Source organism: Octopus sinensis, linkage group LG17 (genome assembly GCF_006345805.1).
Source record: "Octopus sinensis linkage group LG17, ASM634580v1, whole genome shotgun sequence".
Lineage (NCBI taxonomy): Eukaryota > Metazoa > Mollusca > Cephalopoda > Octopoda > Octopodidae > Octopus > Octopus sinensis.
The window spans coordinates 42928323-42949014 of record NC_043013.1 but is presented as its reverse complement, the minus strand read 5'-3'; the positions used below and the strand labels follow the sequence as shown (position 1 = coordinate 42949014).

The window sequence follows — 20692 nt, the reverse complement described above, 5'->3', positions numbered from 1 at the left end:
GTCTCTCTATCATACTCAGGCCACTCAACTCCTGACATAAATCTACTTCAAACTCTACTGCAATCCCATTCAATGCTGGGTTCTTCTCCTTTCTCTTGCAAATTACTTGGTAACCTCCCTAGTGCTGGTGTTATAGAAAAATCACCCAGTACACTCTGTAAAGTGGTTGGAACTTGGAAAGGCACCTGAAATGTAGAAACCATGCCAGAGCTAACAGTGGAGTTTGATGCTTATCTCTGGTTCTGTTGGATCCTTTTCAACTGTTCAACCTATGCCAGCAGCAAAGACAGATGTTAAATGATGATTCTTGCAAGAGCATGGGTGATAACACTTGGTGATGTATCAGTCATGATAACTTTTATACTGTAAATAAATTAGTTGTGTTATTCTCCTTAGATTGTTTTATCTCTGTCTGCTGAGCTGACAAATTACACTCTTCACAGTAATATATTGTATGGGCAAGGAGTGCATTAGGACCCTTTCTGCCAATGTAATAACTAGTTAATATGTAATACAATGTCCTCATATTCAGGTGTGTGTAACTGAATTTTAGACTGAAGTTTTAAATAATACGGTTACACACACCAGTGTATATCAGTATTATTTCATTTCATTTCATTTGGGTTTGAGTCCATGCTCAGGCCAAGTCGAAGACTCCACCCTCAGAGTCTGGTGTGGTTGCCAGGTTGTATTCTCTGCTTAAATTTGACATGTGTAGGAGCGAGTTTGAGTCAGTTTGTGCTCGTTGTGTATATCCTGGGAGATGGGGTTCATCTCTAATGGTGCTTAAGTATCTATCCAGTTGCAATTTAAATGATTCCACACTGCATCCTGATAGATTTCTGACATGTACCGGAATGGAGTTGAACAGTTGTGCTCCTCGAACCAACAGACTTGATTCTCGCAGGGTTTTTGCTGCCTGGCCAGCCTTTTTGTTGATTGGTGGCAGCTGGCAGCGTCTTCCGTGGCGCAGTGAGTGGCACCTTCTGCTCTATCATTTTCCAAATGTATATAATTCGGTATCGCTCAAATCTTCTTTCTATTGAGTACATCCTCAAGGTTTTGAGTCTTTGCCAATAGTCCAGGTCCCTCGTTTCTGAGAAGTATGAGGTAAAATTTCTTTGGAGCGATTCTATCTTAGATAGTTGGCCCTTTGTTGTTGGTGACCACAACTGAGAACAGTAGTCAATCCTCGGAAGTATCATACTGTTCCAGAGGGTTTTCATTGTTGAGGTATCTCTTGATTTGAAGGTGCGCAAGATCCACCCGCTGTACTTTCTTGCAGTAAGACAGACTGAGTCAAGGTGTTCTCTGAATTTTAGGTTGGTTCCCATGTGGATGCCTAAATCTTTCACATACTGTTTTTCCATTATTTGTTGTCCTGATGGTTTCTGTAGTTTGTTGTATTTTTCAGATCTTGATCTGTTCCGTAGCGAATTAGTTCAAACTTCTTATCATTGAACAACATGTTGTTTGTTTCCTGCCATTATATATGGTGGTCAGGTCCTTTTGTAAGGCCTCTGTATCCACCTCGTCTTTGATTTGTCTCATGACCCTGGTGTCATCAGCAAAGGATGAGACGTTGCTGGTTGTATCTTCATCTATGTCAGAGATGAGGATGAGAAACAGGATTGGGCCGAGTACTGTACCCTGAGGAACACTGCTGGTCACAGGTGATGGTGTTGAATGGGTTCCATCACAGTGACTGTTTGAGTTCTATTTGTAAGGAACTCGTTTATCCATGTACCAACTTTTCCTCCTACTCCTAGCTTTCGAAGTTTGTGACCCAGGATGCCATGATCTACCTTGTCAAATGCCTTGGCAAAGTCGAGGTAGATAACATCTGTGTTGTATTATGTAGTGTAGTTTGATTAACTCAATGTTATGTCATACACAGTTGTGTGAAACTGTTTTGGTCTGTGTTCAGATGTGTGTAATATAGGTTTGTGTAACTGAATGATGTATAATGCTGAAATTACTGAACTGATGTTGAATTATTTTTTTTTATTTCCAGAAAGCGAACATACTACAGACAACATGGATGAGGTTGGTGAATTTTGTCATATTTTTGCATATCAATGTCTGTCTTCTATGTATTTTCCAAATTTCCCTGTTTTGTATATTATTTTTTTGGAGGTGTTTGCTCTGGCTTAGTAACAAAAATCTATTGTGTGTGCACAGGCATGGCTGTGTGGTTAAGAAGCTTACTTTGCAACCATGTGGATTCAGGTTCAGCCTTGTTGCATGGCACCTTTGTCCAGTGTCTTACTAGAACACCAAGTTGTCCAATGTCTTGTTAATCTGTTTGGTTGACAGAGACTCTGTGCTTCCTGTCACATTGTAGTATACAGAGGTGTGTGTGTATGATGTGCTTGTTTTAGATTTCATCTACCAAGCGCACGCCTCTGTTTTTATAAAATGATTTACTTGTCACCCACCAACACCCAATTCCTATGCCTATAATGCCATTTAATTTATCTTCCCTACTTTGGCATCAACCACACATTGCCTAAACAGCTCCTGTCAAGCTTCCATGAATAAAACACTGGGAAACATTCTCCACTGGGTACATGATAATCTTTACTCATTCAGCAAAGACAGAATCATTGCACTTATTAGGGAATAATCTTGAACTGAACCCTTTTTAGTGCTTAACCTGTAAAGTTGCAAAAACTGCTAGGATTCAGAACCACTGGATCTCACCTGATGATCATACTCTACTGTGATGTGTTCACTTAGTTTATTTTAGTGTTAGAATTTCAATGTCAGTTTGACAATGCTATCCATGAAAAAGACCAGTGAAGTACACAGACGTACTCTGGTCATTAATAACAATTGAATTTCATAACTGAAAAGAGCTTTACCTGTAGCACAGCAATGATCACTGTGAATCTCAATGAAGAAAGTACTATTATTCTATAATAATACTATAAAAATCATTATAGTAAAAATGGAATACAGTAATAATTTAAGCATTGAATAAGAATAAGGTACAAATGGATATTATAGTGAGCAAAGGATAAATATAGGATGATTTAGTGTTGATGGTTAACAGAAACTTGTTTTGTTTTGATTTTCAGAAAGAATCAGAGACGGCTAATGTGGCATTAACAGATGTCTTCTTAAACACTACGAATACAGATGGGTACTCTTTGATCCCTGACAAAACTTCTGTGGAAGACCTTACTGAGGATCGACTGCTTTCAAGCGATACCAAACCATCAGATATGTTGGCAGATAACACCTTTGATAAAGACCAGTTTGAAGAAGAATTACCTATATCTTTAGATACGGACAAAGACACTTGTACTGATCTGCAGGTAATGAACATTTACTACAGCTATTGTTCTACTAACTAAATTACACTACTTCATAATTAGTTTTGGATTTGGCATTTTTAACTTAATAATATGTATGAAAATAGTTTTTGATTAGGTTTGGTAGTTACTTACATTTAATAGTTAACCAGTTACAAATTTCATTAACTCTTCAAACAGAAAACCATTTGAGATCCAAATATCTTCATACATTTACACAATTACATTAGATATAAAGATAAGCAATGTAATACGACTGTATGTATTTTGTTTCATCATTTGTTGCTGTTCCTCATGTCAGGTATTTTCTTCGCATTTTTAGGAAGAACCTGATGAACCATCAATGGATACCACAGGTATGTCATTTATATGCATTAAATTTCTTAAAATTATCATTTTGTATACTTTGGTTGACCTTATTTAAACTGTTGAGCCATTCTCCACTTTTCAGCGAAAGTAACACGACACAACTAAATATATTCACTTGAACTGATTTTTGCCAATAATATATATATATTGTTAATGAAGGTTTGCTATATATAGAGGTCGTATAAACTTAGAATTAACTATATTGGTTCAATATATGATAGTCAACTACTAATCTGCTATATGGTGTTATTTGAAGAATGTTAACTGTCATTACACCACTGGTTGTTTTGTACAGTATTATTTATTTAGGATATTTCTCTTTCAATGATCCAGTTTACTTAACTGTGAATAAGTACCACTGATGAGTATTTCATTGACTGAAATTCCTTTAAGTAGCTTGAAAAAGCAATCAGAAATTCCAGTATTCTGGAATTGATAATGAAATTTTGAAGCATTGTAAAAGCAAGAACATTGTTTAACCTTCCCTTTTTGATAAGGATACTCAATGCTTGTTCCTCTGCTATAGTGTGTGTGCGTGTGTGGCTTTAAGTCAAGTGGTTTGTAGTTTTCTTGTTCATATTGTGGAAAAGCAAAAATTTTGTTTAACCTTTCCTTTTTGATGAGGATAGTCAATTCTCCTCTGCTATAGTATATGTGGGTGTGTGTGTATGTGTAGTTTTAATTCATCAGTATTTTTCTTTTTCATATCGTGTATTGCAGTATCACTTGTTTGTTATTTTTGCTTCTTGTTTAGTTTAACCCTTTAGCAATTATATTACTCTGTCAAATGAAATGCTTATTTATGCACATTGTTTTGAATTAATCCTTCAGTATCTCATAGCATTGAGTTTTAGAGTGACATTGTTGTGTAGGTGTGAGATGCTGGATCTGGCCAGTTTGAATATAAAGCAGGGTGAATATTTAGACCAGATCTGGTCAGTTACAATGCTAAAGGGTTTAAATTAGATTTAGATGTATAATTTTGGATATCTACTTCTTTCATCAAATTCAGAGTTTTTCATGGGGATGCATGCCATGTTTTGAATATTGCTTTGTTGCTTTAACATAAGCTAAAGGTGACTTCATTTATAGGTGAGGTGGAATAAGATTGTGTGAGACTCATGCTTTTTATAGTGCAATAATATGAAATTGAAATATCATTTAGAAACAGAAACAAAACCAGGATTTAGATAGTTGTCTGATCCTTATCTCTGTAACATTTGTATTGCCAATAATTGTCGTCTGATGTAAACAAAATACTCCAGATACGTAAAGAAGAAGAATTGGAATGTTAGCTCATTCATGCCATTCCACTCTGATACCAAAACTCAAAATATGCTTGTGAGCTTGGTTATGTAAGTTGTAGAATTAATCTGTTAATGTTTCAAGATCAAAATTTGTACAAAATAGCATAAAATAATTTCTAATAATTTATGACAACACCTGCAGAAGTAGTTCTATGAAAAGCGAATGTTAATTTTAGCGTAATTACTAAAATAATGGATGAAAAATTGTTGATTTGAGATAATGGTTGACAGGTCTTTTTTCAAGGAATAGAACTATTAGTTGAATTCAGAATATATTATATATTTGTGATTGGAGATATATATATATAGATAATATCTATATACACATATACATACACACTTGTCTCCTCTTCTTACATTTCTGAACAGTAATCTATTTAAGACACGGTCATATAATGTTTTGTACAGGTATATATGTGTGGTGTGTATGTCTAAATGTGTATATGTATATATGTGTGTGTATGTATATATGTGTATATACATATGTACTTACATATGTGTGTATATGTATACTTATATATTTGTGTGTGTGTATGTATGTCTATATATGCAGGGTGATTCAAAAGTCACCATACATAGGGAAAATTTATTTTTTTATAAGAAACAGTTAAATACAAAACTGTTTCTTATTAAAAATAGTTGCTCTTATAGCGACTTTTGAATCACCCTGTATGTGTGCATGTATGTGTGTGTGTGTGTATTTGTGTGTTTATATTGTATATATAATATGATTGTACATTTTACCTTTTGTACATATGTGTGTTTTAAAACTTTACTCTGGTTTAGTCAGAGGAGGCTGCACCAATGACATTTGTAAGACACTAGGCTGGTGGAGGTAAAAGGAGATAGAAATTATGAATCCAGAGTTGCTGCTAACTGCTACTTGATCCCTTAATTAACACAGTTGGAATTGGTTTTGTGTGTATTTGTTTGAAACTGGACATCCTGAGGCATTATTTACGAGGCTGGATTTCACTGGATGACTATTCCCTCTGTACCTCTTAACAAACTATAACACTATGCAATGGATGCTGCAGTCCGAAGCAGCGCATCAGGATACTGCGTTGTACAGAAATCTTGTTTTTAGTGATTTCAATAATTATATATACTGGTTATGCCAGGTGTTAGTGAACACAATTTTAGCAGAGCATAAATGGAAAACAACCTAACAATTTTACAAGGCATATACCAAATTTTAACTTTCTCATTTCTCTTTCAGACAAATCAACAAGTCAAATTTCTATCTGACATAGGAAGTGTAGAGGCATGCTGTGCTTGTTTCCCTAGCCACCAACCATTGTGACTTGGAGACTGACAGCTTTTTAAATTTGGCTAATCCCTTCATGTTTAAGATCAGGAAAGAGCTAGAGACCACTGGCAAAGATGTACGAAACATTTTCAGTAGTCTTGCCTCATCAGGATGGCTATGTTCATCCAGCAAGTCCAGGACATGAACAACAGTGATTCCTTGTAAGTTGATGAGGTCCATTGCCAAGCATCTGAATGTGGTAGCATCCACTTTAAGACATGTTGTGCATGAGGACGTCATGTACCAGTCCTATGCGAGGAGGAGAGAGCAGTTCATGTCTGGCAAAACCTAGGAGAACCAAGTATTCTGATTGAAGCATTTGCTGGACAATCTCAAGCCAAGAAACCAGCCGTTCCTTAGTTTTTCTTTGATAAATGTTGACCAGGACTAGAAGTTGAACAGGGGAAAATGACAGGTAGCTCAGCATGAAATCTGTCATGGAACTCATGGTGATGAACATCATCTGTGATAGTCCTTTTGGTGCCATGAGTATTGAGGGCCATGTCGCACACTTCCGTCTCACTTCCCATAGAGCTTGAGGCAAGCTCTTCCTGTGGGACTATACTTCAACCAGTGTTTGGCTGCCTGAGAATACCAAGGATTCCTTGAAGGCTACCTTCGTGAATGTGATGGGCAGCATGTTTCAGAACCACTTGATACTGACATAAAATCTTTCTGTGGTCACACCAAGGTCGTCATGGAGGATGGCTGGGGGTGGTTTAATGAATAACCTTCTTCTTTAATATATCTCGTTGAAACGTGTACTATTTCCAGAAAATATATATTTTTTTTTTTTTTTTACTTTACACTTAATTTTGTTGTAAATAACTACATGCACCCCTGTGTGTGTTTTGTGTTTGTATTCATATATCTAGATACAAAGTAGCTGATGGAAGAGGTCATTGGAACCCCAGCATATTCTTGTGCTATTGCTTTATCTTTGAGCTGGACGCTTTTGTGACTCTCAGTGCATCTTGATGTAGGTAAAAACTCTACATGTAGGGATCTGGCTGGCAACCAACTGATATCCTATTCCGGAACATTCGTCTTTTCTTCATTTAATGATACAGAATACTTTATTCTCTATAGATCTGTAGAAAGTGTAATATGTATATATTAAGTACAAGTGAGAAGTCATCTTTCTGAATGACTGATGACTTAGTGATGGGTATCAAACCTACTGCAGTCATTTTATTGCATCTCTGATAAAATTACTTGCCATTTCATAGACAGTGCACAATTATTGAAGTCTACTAAGCCAATCCTGCTTGTAGTTACACAGTCAAGTGATACAGTACATGCTTATATATATATCGCTTGCCATTGCACAAGCAGTGTAGTATGTTCCAACGTATATCCAGATCCCGTAATTTCTGAGAGCATGTAGCTTTGTCCATTGTTCTATACAAGTACTTCAGTTGTATTTTGAATGTATGTTGTGGGCAATACGATTGAAGACATCTGCAGTGAAAATTTAATGCTAAATTTATATGTGAAGTATAATTATTATCCATATTTCAGCTATAGAGCTTGTAGTCCATTGATCCTGTAGGATTACCAGTCTAAGAGCTTTTATTAGTAATGTTTTCTTAATTGCATTCTTAATTTTTTTATTTAAACTCTCAACACAGCACAGTCTGTTGTGGAGTGAGATTTAACAAGTTTTCATTTCGTATCAACTATTTCATTCTAAATTAACTTTCTGTAGCGCCTCCAGAACAGTCATCTTCGTCAGCGGAGACAAATACTAAAGAAGAAAAGAGTGAAATGTCCTCATCAACAGAGAATGACACAAAAGAAGAAAATAATGAAGAAAAGTCCTCATCAGCAGAGAATGACACAAAAGAAGAAAATAATGAAGAAAAATCCTCGGCAGCAGAGAATGATAATAAAGAAGAAAATGAAGAAAAATCCTTGTCAGCCAGTGTGAAAAGCACAACTCCATCTCAAAAATGTAATGAACTGAAAGGAGATAAGGTGGCCAAAACAGCTCTTTCGGACAATTTACCTTCAACACCGAGTGTTCCACATAAAGTTCCATTTGCATTAAAAGACACAGTCAGTATGGACACTTCCACCACTCAACAGGGTGAAGAAAATGAATCACTGATTGTACATGTTGATGATACACAGAATGATTTAGATGCTGATCTTGTGGCATCAAAGGACAAAGTGCGTGGCAAAACTGAAGCGAAGAAAACAGATGGAAGCAAAGTTGAAGAAAGGGCTAAAGGTAAAACAGAAGGAGGGCAAACTGAGAAGAAGGCTGATGAAAAGAAAGATGATAAAGATGTAAAGTCGAAGAGGTTGGTTTTCATGTCATCTTTCCCACTGCTTTGATTCAAAGATGTCATTAGTTAAATGATCTTACTTCTCGGTAACAGATGTTGACATCTTGACTGCAACTGGGGTCTACAACTGCCAATGGGAACAGATTTTCTTGAACCTTAAGTTAACCTGTTTAAGTAGGTTTTCTTCAGAGAACATCCTCTCATGGCTAATCGTGAGTTATTTTAAAACAGAATATGTGAGTGTGAGTGTGGTTTGGTTGTTAGATTCAGGTTCAAACTACTAATTATAATAATGATAGACATTTTCCTAGTCTTCTTCATAAAACAGGAAAATCTACTGTAAAGATTGTTCTGTGGAAATACTATTAAAGACATGGCCTGGGATGTAATTGACCTGAACTTATCTGAGGTATATTTCCATTAGTTATTCATGTTTGAGACAAAAAGGAAAACCCACGTTTTCTCCTGGGTCATTTCTTAGTCTCTTAAAAGGTTGATGTAAATTGTGAGTGTACATGTGATGGATGATACCAATGAGGATGTTTGCTAGATAATGTTGCACTAGTATTCATCATATTTTAGATGGTTATCGTAAACTATAGTTCATGAACTAAAAAGGGCCAGCAAAGTGTTCGGGGGTTGGCTGGGGTCAGGAGTCTCAGTTGAAATATAATTGCACATTCTCAGAGTCAGATGTTAAGTGATTACCAAATTACTGACGCATTCTCCACAGGAACAGATTAACCAATATCAAGAAGCCAAGTTATCTGTTTCGTTGAAGATGTCAACAACAATTGAAGCAGAGGAGGAAGAGGAGGGATCCTGAAGTTCCCAAGAATAAAATGACAGGACTTAGTCGATGTTAGATAATAAATGTTTTTGACAAGATACAAATTGGAAGATGTTTGGAAAGCACGAAGACTGAGTTTAAGATTCCTGAATTCCAGCCATGTTCCTGCTAAATTAGCAGTTAATCTTTAGGGAATTCCACATTTCTTGCTGACCTCTTTTTAGCTTCATGAAGACTATAGTTCTTGTCTTTTTGTACGTTTTTCTTCATAAGTGTTGGTCACATGTTGCTGATGTGTAGTGTCAGTTGCTAGTTAGTTTAGGTAATCCATTTATTGTCTTCACCAATATCTTCATTTGAAATTAGTGTTTTTGTATTCATTTATTCCTGAAAGGGGATATTAAATAACTTACAAAATCACGTTTTTCAGCAGGTAAGCTACTTTCATCATTACGCTTTCCCCTCTATGCAATAGTAACTTGTTTATAGAAGTTTTCACATAGTGTATAATATGTAGAACACCTATGCTTTGTTTAATGTTAGTTATTTTGTTACATCATTCTTTACCCCTTACAAAATAAACATGTCTTAAGGATGTGTGTGTGTGTGTGTGTATATATATATATATATATTATATATATATATATTAATACACACATACATACATAGCCCTCATCTGTTCCTTTAATATATATATCTCTACATATCTAGAGTTAGGGTCCTAGAATAACATCATATCGTTTGAGTTGCTAGTTGAATGTAATTCATATGAATGATGAAAAATTGTTCCAGTAAACTACTATGACATTAACTATTCATAATCATCATACTGATATTTCTAAACATTTTTTTTATTGTTGCAGTTCCTCAGCTTCTAAACCCAAAATTATCAAGAATATCAAAAGTAAGTTCTTTGGGTTTTTTTCGACTTGTTCTGAACCTTATTGTTATTCACTAAGGTTATATTTTCAGTGTGAGGTATTTGCAATTTTAACCTTTAAGCGTCCTATTTGCTGGTAATCTTTTCATATTGATTTATTTTTGTATTTAATAGCCAATGACCAAAACAGTCGGAATTTGTGGGTCAGTGGTCTTGCCACAAGTACCCGTGCTACAGACCTTAAAGTGCTTTTTACTAAATATGGCAAGGTATGTTGAATAAGATCTGTTTCTTTCCTTTCATGTAATTTGTTACTAATCATATTTATTTCTAATTAGTACTTAGATTCACACAATCTATGCTAGTCCAATGTGTGTTTACTCTGTAAACAACTTCTTTCTCTTCTCCAAATGTAGCCACTGTCAAACCACCACCACCACTCTCTGCTTTGTGTGTGGTTGTCCATAACACTTGCATGTATTGCTTGACATACCTTCCCTGCTCATTTGAACCCTCTGGCACTTATGGTTAGCAGAATGGCCAGAACTCCACCAGTTCTATACTATTTTCTGTGATATATGTACTTGAATCTGAACATATCAGAAACAGCTAGGTAAGTGACAGAAAATCACCCTTACACACCAGGCAGCTTTCATGTAACAACATCTGCAAACCATCATCTGAAATGCAAAGGATGCTGTCATGTATGATACAGTCTGTAAGCTTTCCCATTTCTATAAACAACTCCCCATCTTATTCCTTGCCGAAAACAATACTCATGCAGAAAGCCTCTACAGGGTTGCTTACTTTGTATGTAACTGTACATTTTGTAAATCTTCTCTGAAAAGTATTCCTTTCCACTCTACCAAGCTTGTCACTACATAAACATACATGCAAGATGCAGAAGCTTTCCCAATCACCACAGATCAACAAGGCTTCTTTCTAGTCATGAAACTTGTAACTAGCCTTGTCCTTGTGAAACTCTTCAATTTGATTCCATAGTCATATATCCTAATCTTTGGATTCTTGTTACAATATGTCCAATTTCTCAGAAATTACCCCATCTATCATCTTATTGCACTCACTTTCAATTTGTCAGAGATGATAGTCAGTCAAATGACCTTCTCTTACACACAGAATCCATCTCTGTCATGAATAACCTCCAGTACATCTTATGTAAAACCAGATTTTCTGGAGTCCTATTCTTCACTTTACCCCAACTATCATCTTGTTGCACTCACTCTCAATAACTCAGAATCATTCTATGTCCTGCATAATCATCATTTCAGCTTACTTAAAGCCAGATCTATTGGAGACCTATTCTCTGTCACTCAGCAGTAGGCCAGTAAGTTTTTACTCTTGGAAATATTTGATGAAAATAATTTTCTTGCAAGATTTTCAACTATGATTTACATGCTCTAAATCTCAGGGAATCTATCCAGCTATAGGTTCTTGGATTGAAAATTCCAGTCAGGTGACTAAAGCTTCAGCATGTGCGTGTCTATATCTCTCTTAGACTCACATTCCATTAACTTTTGGTCTGCTCCATGGTTCAGTTTGTGCCCCTTTTGTGTTACCTTCAGCAATACCCACCACTTATATGTAGATGATAACCACACTTCAGTCATCCCTTACCTTTAACCCTCAACTTTCATCTACATTCACCTGATGCCAAACCTGCACCGACTTCTTGAAAACTTTCTTCAAGATAGATGTATCAATCTTGACACATTGAACAACACAGTGACACAGACAGTATCACCCCAACTCCTGTTACACTTTCTCAGTATGAAGATCATGGAACAACTGGACTGTAGAGTGTTTCTTAAAAGTGCTAGACCTTGCTCTGGCTAAGGATCTCCTGATAAATGTATATTCTCATCATAACAATACTTCATTACAAATTCTGGTCTTTGTTTTTAGGATCAGAAACTACTTCAGCTGCTAGCTTTTTACATAGCTCCTATAGTGTACTCCTCTCACATCTGTGTCAGTGCTGTTGCTATTCATAAACCACATCCAAGTGAAATGGCACTCAACTGAATGGTATGAAGATTTTTGTCAACATACTCAGGCTTCCAGTCGAAGGACCTGCTGTTTTTCTCTCCTCCCTTATCTATGTCTTCTGCTGTGGAGTCTGTTCCTTGGAACTGGCTTGTCCTGTGCCACCACCACTTTGTGATGCTTGATTAACTTTTATTTTGTTAGTGACATTGTGTGTACACCCCACTTTAGAGCCTATAATAACCCCTTTTTCTCAGAATGTTAACTTTCTAGACTTCTTTCTTGGCAGCTGATATTGTAACTATTTAAGCAAATTATCAATCATAGATTTTTTTCAGTCTTGGAGAACCATAGACACTGCCTTTTTCTTAGGACCAAACCAATTAAAAAAATGCTACTTGTAATGAGTTTTACTTGACTTCTGTTTAAAACATTTACTGCATTTAATCTATGAAAAGTAGAAATAATTAGTGTTGATAATATTGATGAGTATTGGGCTGAATAAATACCAAAGTAGTTTTTTGTATAAAATTTAATTTTGCTTTTGTTTTTGTCTACATCAGGTTGTTGGTGCCAAAGTAGTGACAAATGCACGGAGCCCTGGTGCTCGATGTTATGGTTTTGTAACTATGTCTTCTTCACATGAAGCATCGAAATGTATTCAACATTTGAATCAGACTGAACTGCATGGCCGTATGATATCAGTTGAAAGGGTGAGTTATCCCAAGTTTATTATTTTGTTTAGAGACCCAGTTATGTGTGCATGTATCTGTAACATGCAATGATATTAGTAATAATCTATTGGTAGAGAGATGTGTGTATTTGCTCATAGTACAAATGCATCATTAACCCTTTCGTTACTATATTTCTGACCATAATACACCCCTCATGAGTTTCAATTAAATTCTAAAATAATCATGAATTTAGACTAGTTTCATTAAACAGCTGTAACTTTTTTACTTATCAACATATTAATGTGATATTTGGAACATAATTGAAGAAAGGGTTCTTAATCAATTCTGTTGCATAATTTTTGTCTCAAAGTGAATCTAATTACAGGTAAATCCAGGTAAACTAAGCAAAATGTAAAAATATTTAAATTTTGTTTAAACATTACCATAGAAAATGAGTCCTCAACTAATATTTAATTGAGGTATGCAACAAAATTTTGATATAGAAGAATTGTGCACATCACTAGATTATCAGTTGAATTTAATGCACGGAAGAACATGTGCACCATAAAGGTAAAATAAACTGAAGTACTGGAATTTGTTTTTGAAGAAAACTAGAAAATTAAACACAACTGAATGAAATATACTCACACACATACATGAATACACAGGAACATATATAATAAAGATTTACATTAGAAATTAAATCCAAACTTGTCACTCACCTTACAGGCAAATTAAAATTACAGGTAAAATTAAAATAAAAAGTTAAACTAAGTAAATTTGAAAAATATCTATACAATCTAATTATACATGTATACAAACAATATTCACACAATATATCTATTATGGAAAGTTGTAAAACATCCCACTCTACATACTGCAACCTTGTAGAATGCACATTGGGAAGACGTTTCAACTGGCTGTCCACTGGGAGTTTTTCTTTGTTGATGTAGACATTCATGGGACTGCCTTTTGCGACCCCCGATTTTTTTCTAATTTATGTAGATCGGCTGAACTCAGAAGAATATCTCTCTGGCAGGCTTTGCTTTTCCTTCCTGCAGTTATTTTTTTTTGGGGGGGGGGGGAATAAACTGCGTTGCTACATCTGCTGGTAACTGTAGATGGTCACACTGCTTGCGAACTCCTCCTGATTTGGTATATAATATAAATGCATTTACAATGTTCATGTTTACTATATACCAAACCAGGTATCGCCACCATTTATTGCCCGGTCTACCAACCGGATAATAACTCATCATCTGGTTAAGCCGATCCACACCGCTCATGTTCCTGTTATAATCAAGGTTCACAAACAGGGTGTCATTTTCATCTACACATGGTTGCGCACTAGTAGATAGAAAATTTATCTGCCTCTTATCTTTGTATACGGTCGCTAGCAGATTTTCTTTCTGCTGTTGGATTATTTCACCTTTTTTTTTTTTAATTTTGCCTTTTTTATATCCAACAGCAGCCCTTTTCTACTAACAATTACTGTAGCACACGTATACGTTGCCACAGCTTCTAAATCCACCACAAGTTTGTCCGAAATAAAAAATCAGTCAAAAAATAATATACGGCCCTGGTTATGGTATGGAAGAGATAAATTCCAGACCACATCGTTCCCTAGGCTATGCTGACTAACACTATTGTCTCTTTTCCCAGTATAGAAGCTAAATCCACAGCAGTACCCAGTATTTGCTTCACAAATTTTCCAAACTTTGATCCCCTATTTTGTGGGCTTTCCTGGCATATACTGTTGGAAGCGTACCCTTCCTTTATACCCCACCATGCCCTCATCGACGGATAAGTATCTCCCAGGGTTGTAAAATGTTTTACATGCATATTGTCCGCAGTCGATGAGGGGTATTATTTTAAATAAGGGATCAAAATTTAGTTCTTCGTGTACTGGGGTACTGCCAGTGTCTCTCACATGTCAATATTGGTTCAGTTTCACAAATCGTATTTGAGTCATAATACTGGAAACATACTGATTGCCAAAAGGTTCCTGATTGCTCCAGTAATTTTGTAATTCTGGGTAACTGTCTTATACCCATAATAATACTTATAGAAAAAATGCCCATATTTCATCTACAGTTGTAGGAAACCACAAGCTATCTTTTTTCCAGCTTGTTTACATTCTGCACAATGGTTTGTTTCCACAGTGATTGCTTCAAACAAGCATGCTGGAAAAATAAAAAATAAAAAGTCTGATGGTTTCGCTTCCTGACAAAGACTATGGTAGAACCTGTCTCAGAAAAGTTGTTAAAGACTTTTTTTAACTTTTTACTCCATTCTGGTGTAAATTCATCCTCGCTGTCTATGTTACTGCTTTCAGTTTCTTCAGAATTGCTGCTTTCTGTTTCAGATACAGAAATATCCAATTCATTTTCGTCCACCACCTGCTTTTGTACCTCATTCATTCTTTTCCTTGATTTCTCCATATCTTCTGTTGAAAAGCCTTCAAATTTGGAATCACTTCTTGATAGCATGAAACTCCTCTCCATTTTCAAAGTTGAAAAAAAAAACGCCGAAAAAGATATAGGAAAAAATCTTCCAAAATTCACTGAGTTCAAATATCATGCCAAACAATATTGGATACAATAAGTCAACTGTTAGAAAAGTGCAATCACGTGTTTTAACGAATGTACCAATGATATTTGGGTTCAAATTTACATTTAAATAACAAGGGGTGCTCTCGGCCGGGTTAGTAACAAAAGGGTTAATTAAAGGTGTAGAGATGAGGTGTCATAAATAATATTTCCTTTATTTTTCAGGCTAGAAAGGAACCTACAACTCAGGCTAAAGCACCAGAAACCAAAACAGGAGAAAAGAAAGTAGAAAAGCCTGAAGTGAAGAAAGATGGTATGACTTCTTCCAGTGTTTTATATTTGTACCCTAAACAGAATTTGGCTCTAGAATTCCAATGCAGAGACTCTACGCATCATTTGCATTGAAGTTAGCTGGACTTAGTGTTTCATGTTACTAACAAAGTAATTAGTTTAATAAAACCATTGGCATTTCACAATTACTTAACAGTAGTAATAGTATTCAAAGAATCATAAATATCAGGTGTGACTGTGTGGTAAGAAGTTTGCTTCCTAACCACACGGCTTTAGCTTCAGTCCCACTGTGTGGTACCTTAGGCGAGTGTTTCCTACTATAGTTCCAGGCTGACCTAAGCCCCATGAATGGATTTAGTAGGCAAAAACTGAAAGAAATCTGTTGTACATATATTACATATATAGACATATCTGTGTGCCTTGACTTTGTGTGATAGTTGTAAAGAAATGTTTCCATGGTGCAAGCAGTGTCCTGTGTTTCTAATCTTCCTTGAAACACGTCTGGTCCTGAGGGCATATTACTTCACTTGGAAACACATGACTGTTGGTGACAGGAAGGGCATCTATCCATAAAACAATCTACCTCAATAAATTGTTTCTGCTCCATGGGAGCATGGAAAAGTGGACATCAAAAATGATGTTGATGATGGTTACTTGACACCATAGGTATCTCTATACTGCCTTCAAATCTATAGATTGTGATGGTGTTTTCGTGTTTGCAGAGAAAAAAGATGGTGATAAGAAAGATGGTGTGAAGAAAGTTGAGAAGAAAGATTTAAAGAAAGATGATAAAAGCAGGAGAACGTCCAGCAGAAGAGATGACAAAAGACATACGAGCAGGAGCAGTGGGAGTCGTCACAAAAGCTCAGGTCAGTCGAACTAACAGTCGCATATGTGTGTGTTTTGCTTGTTTTTAAGCTTGGAATATATTCTGATTTGTGCAGGGTTAGATTAGCAGGATTTATAAGCATTTTTCTAGTGTTTTAAGTGCCAGTGAAACTTTATGGTTAACAATATGGTCTCAACTTCAGTCCCACTTCATGGAACATTCAGCGAGTGTCTTTACTCTAGCTCCAATCTGACTAAAGCCTTGTGGGTTGACAGACGGTGGAAGAAACCTATTGTATGTGTATGAATCTATGTGTAGAAATGTGTGTGCTTGTTTGTACCATTGTCTTGACATCACATGATGGTTGTAAATGTGCATTGCCCTCATGCAAGTGTTGTTTATTTCTGGTCTTCTGTGAAAGATCTGTCTAGCCATAGGAAGTATGACCTTGTTCGGAAATAGCTGAGAGTTGGCAGCAGGAAAGGTATATGATGATAGAAAATCTGCCCCAACAAACTCCATCTGACCAATGTAAGCACAAAAAAGTGAACGTTAATTGATGGTGGTGGTTGATTTACTGTTTCAGATAAATCTCATGCAGCTACACCAAATAAGAGCGCAGCTAAACCAGCAACAAGTTTGAAACCATCTACAAAAGAAGGCTCTGAGAAAAGTGCAGAGCCTGCAGCAGCAGCAGCAGCAGCAAGCACCAAAGAGAAAGTTCCCAGTACGACAAAGCCTAAACCACGAGGGCCTGGTGACCCTGCTTCCAAGAAAGATATTTTATCATTTGCTCAAATAAAAGTAAGTACAATTCTATGTTGGTGTTTTTAATGTGGCTAAAGTGTGTAGTTGAAGTATAATAAGATAAATAATTTTGCCTTGAAACTAGAGTGGCTGATATCACTTACTTGATCTTGAAACTAGAGTGGCTAATTTCACTTATTTGACCCTGAAACTTGAGTGCCTGTCATCATTTACTCCACCCTAAAACCAGAGTGGGTAACTTACTCTATCCTGAACTTGTAGTGCCTAATGTCACTTGACCCTGAAACTAGAGTGGCTAACTTCACTTATTTGACCCTGAATCTGGTCTGGTTATCATCCTTGATGTTTTCTTGAAATCATGAGATCGAGCTCCTGTTCCTTAAAACTGATAGTAACTGGTGTGTAAACATTGAAATGCAGTATCTTCCAATGAAGATAGGTTTTAGTGTGTAACCTGACTGAGATGTGACCTAAAGAAATTGTTTAAATTATGCTGATTGATTCAGATGTGACTCTGCAATAGTAATAGTAGTAATTGTTGTGGCTGTTGTACAGAATATGTAAAGAAACTTCAAACCAGATTAGATGTAAGTAGGTCAACTATTTCATTAGAATACAAGCACTAACTCTGGGTGTAAGACACTGGCTCAAGAGTAGCTGTTCAAATCTTTCTGCAGCTGTTATGTTTCGTCCTATTTACTGTAATAAATTATATAATTGTACTTACTCAAGTTTGTTCAACTGATAAAATTTATTCCAATTTTACTTCAAGGTTGAATGCTTAGCAAGAGGAGGGAAATGTAGCTCCTAGTCTAGTGTAGAAAAATTATGTAAAACAAAGAGATTTCCCTATTTATATCAGAATATAAGGGTATTATGATGTCAGGGTAGCAGCTTTTAGTGCTATAGAGAACTGCTAAAATCTGAGATGTTTGTATTAAATTATTGTGGTATCTAGATTTGCCATTTGTTATGTCCATCTATGTATTATATCAGTAGTCTTATTTTGTACGGTTATTTAGTTTTGTGTGGGTTTCTTTGCTTATTTTATGTTTGTTTTATTCTTTGCTTTTTAATAATTATTCTCTTTTCATATTCCATTCTTGAAAATAAAAACAAAACCCCACCAAATTTCTTGACAGAAGGAAAGAGAGCGACAGCGTTTACGTCAGAGACAAAGGAATCGTAGGGAACAGGAGAGGCGTCGGTTGAAAAAACTTGATATGGCTCGGATGCTTCAGCAGAATGTAGAACGGGAACAGAAGGAGGAAGTGAAAAGATTGGGCAAAGTCAGAGAGAAGATAAGGTTTGTTAAAATTGCATTCACGTTTAAACTGTTTAAGGCAGAATAGCATGATTGTTTGGGTAAGAAGTTTACTTCACACGTCCATTATACAAAATTCAGTGTCGTATTGGACGAGTGTTTTCTATCATAGTCTCCAGTTGACCAATGCTTTGCCAGTGAAATTTGATTGATGGAAAATGTTAAAAGCTGTCTGAGGAGGTCATCTCTGTTTTTGTGGTAGAATTATTTTGTTGTCATGTTCATGACCGCATCTGGTTCTTCGGCACCTTTAGCAGAGTATGCATCTTTTAGATAATAATTGTGGCTTATTTGGAATTTGGTCTGAAAGGCAGGGCCTAAGAAGGAAGATATTCAGTATATATGAGAAGAAAATTAAAAACCAGAATATGTAAGATGTATTGAGTGATATATTTACTATTTATATATTTTGTTTAAATTGTGTTAGCAATCTCCTGATATTTTTCATTTTTAAGATCTGATAATCCAGTAGGTTGGTTGGCCACCATTGTAAATGTTTGATTCTGCTTTGGAATAAAGAGAGGCTGACATATTTAGAGTAGTTTTCTTCAAAATCCTTTCAAAGCCCAAGGAAATATTGAACTTAGCAGTGAAAGTTTAAAAAATAGTTGTCAAAAAACTGTTGTTTTTAATTATCATGTAATCTTGTGATTGAATGTTACCATTCCTTTTTTGACATTTGGACAACTAAGTAATTTCTCCTAGATTCAAAAGAACATCTCTCAGGATATCTTTATAGTGTAATGTGTATCAGGGTACATAAAAGTTGGTGAATGTAGGCAGGGATTGTCACTTGTTTTCTTTATAAATTCTTAATGTTATCTTTATATTCTTTCGTTCTTTTCAGGTTAGAGAAAATGAAATTAGAAAAAATGAAACTGGAAAAAGAGAAACTATTAAGATACAGAATGGAAAAAGAACTTCTTGAAATAGAAAGACGTAATGTAGAAATGCGTTGTGCTGAGATGTTGCGGTAAGTGAAATCTCTAGAACACAGTAAAGCCATAGATAATGGCATGTAGATATTAGGTTAAATTCCCTTTTCTATAGGGAAAGTCAATGGCCGACAGATATTTTATCATTGTCCTAAGACTAGCATTTGCTATTTTCAATCCAAAAGGGGTTTTTAATCCAATATTTATGTTAATATTTATAGGTTTATCTCTACAGATAAAAATTAATTATTTCACATTCTCTCAACATTTCTAAATATTTTTTATGACATAAACTCATTGTTTTTTTTTTTTCTTTTCTGGGTTTAAAAAAAAAATTTTTTTAGTGTCTGATACAACTTGACTGAATTTGTTTTATTCTTTTGAACAATTTCATGTTTGTTTTGATTGTTAGATTGGTGATTAGGATGTAGGATTTTTCCTAATTGTGGAAAGTAACCTCAACTGAAATTCATATATATGTAAAGATATTGTAATGCTGATCTTTTGGTCTCATGGAGGACACAAGACTCTGACTTATCCAACATCATGTTTAACACAACCACTGACCGATAAAAAATAAAAGAAAAAAAAACCTCTGAGGAAGTCTGTATATGGTGTAGTTGCTTTATCTGCTAGCAATAACAGCCAATCTTCATATTTTGCTGGTCATGACCAGAAGGAATTCTTTTTATCATTATTTGGGGGCTGTTTACTGCTTTATTTTTGTTAAGTGGATATTAACACTTTGGTTGTTTTGTTGAGACGTAAGTCAGGCCAGATCAAGTAGAACCAAAATCAAAGGTGTTCTAGCTGTTATCATTTTACGTTTTTTTTTTTCTTTCTGTTTGATCATTGTTTTTCTTCTAGACATAATGTGGGACTACATTATCCATTGCTGTCAGCATTTTGTTTCTTACTTTCTGGAAAGTTGAGGACAGTTTCCAGAAGTTTCGGGTGCTGTTTCTAGTTTGTTTAATGACTGCATACATAGAGGTACCTTGTTAGCTTAACTGATGTCCTGGTTGTTAATTGTTGAAAGTTGAGATTGTTTACTA

General features: G+C 35.5%; 1 protein-coding gene across 7 annotated transcripts in view; it reads left to right on the top strand.

Annotated features, from left to right (window-relative positions):
- LOC115220688 (scaffold attachment factor B2) overlaps positions 1-20692 on the top strand; it is a 66079-nt gene that overhangs the window by 7158 nt on the left and 38229 nt on the right. For 4 of the 7 annotated variants that reach the window (XM_036510517.1, XM_036510515.1, XM_036510521.1 and 1 more), the window contains exons 5-17: positions 2015-2046; positions 3081-3320; positions 3640-3673; positions 8011-8125; positions 8219-8608; positions 10247-10287; positions 10438-10532; positions 12831-12980; positions 15716-15803; positions 16504-16650; positions 17197-17414; positions 18521-18684; positions 19550-19675. In XM_036510517.1, coding sequence (XP_036366410.1) covers positions 2015-2046; positions 3081-3320; positions 3640-3673; positions 8011-8125; positions 8219-8608; positions 10247-10287; positions 10438-10532; positions 12831-12980; positions 15716-15803; positions 16504-16650; positions 17197-17414; positions 18521-18684; positions 19550-19675 — 1840 coding nt within the window. The remainder of the gene's footprint in view (positions 1-2014; positions 2047-3080; positions 3321-3639; positions 3674-8010; positions 8126-8218; positions 8609-10246; positions 10288-10437; positions 10533-12830; positions 12981-15715; positions 15804-16503; positions 16651-17196; positions 17415-18520; positions 18685-19549; positions 19676-20692) is intronic. The other 3 variants (XM_036510516.1, XM_036510519.1, XM_036510520.1) reach the window with 3 other exon arrangements.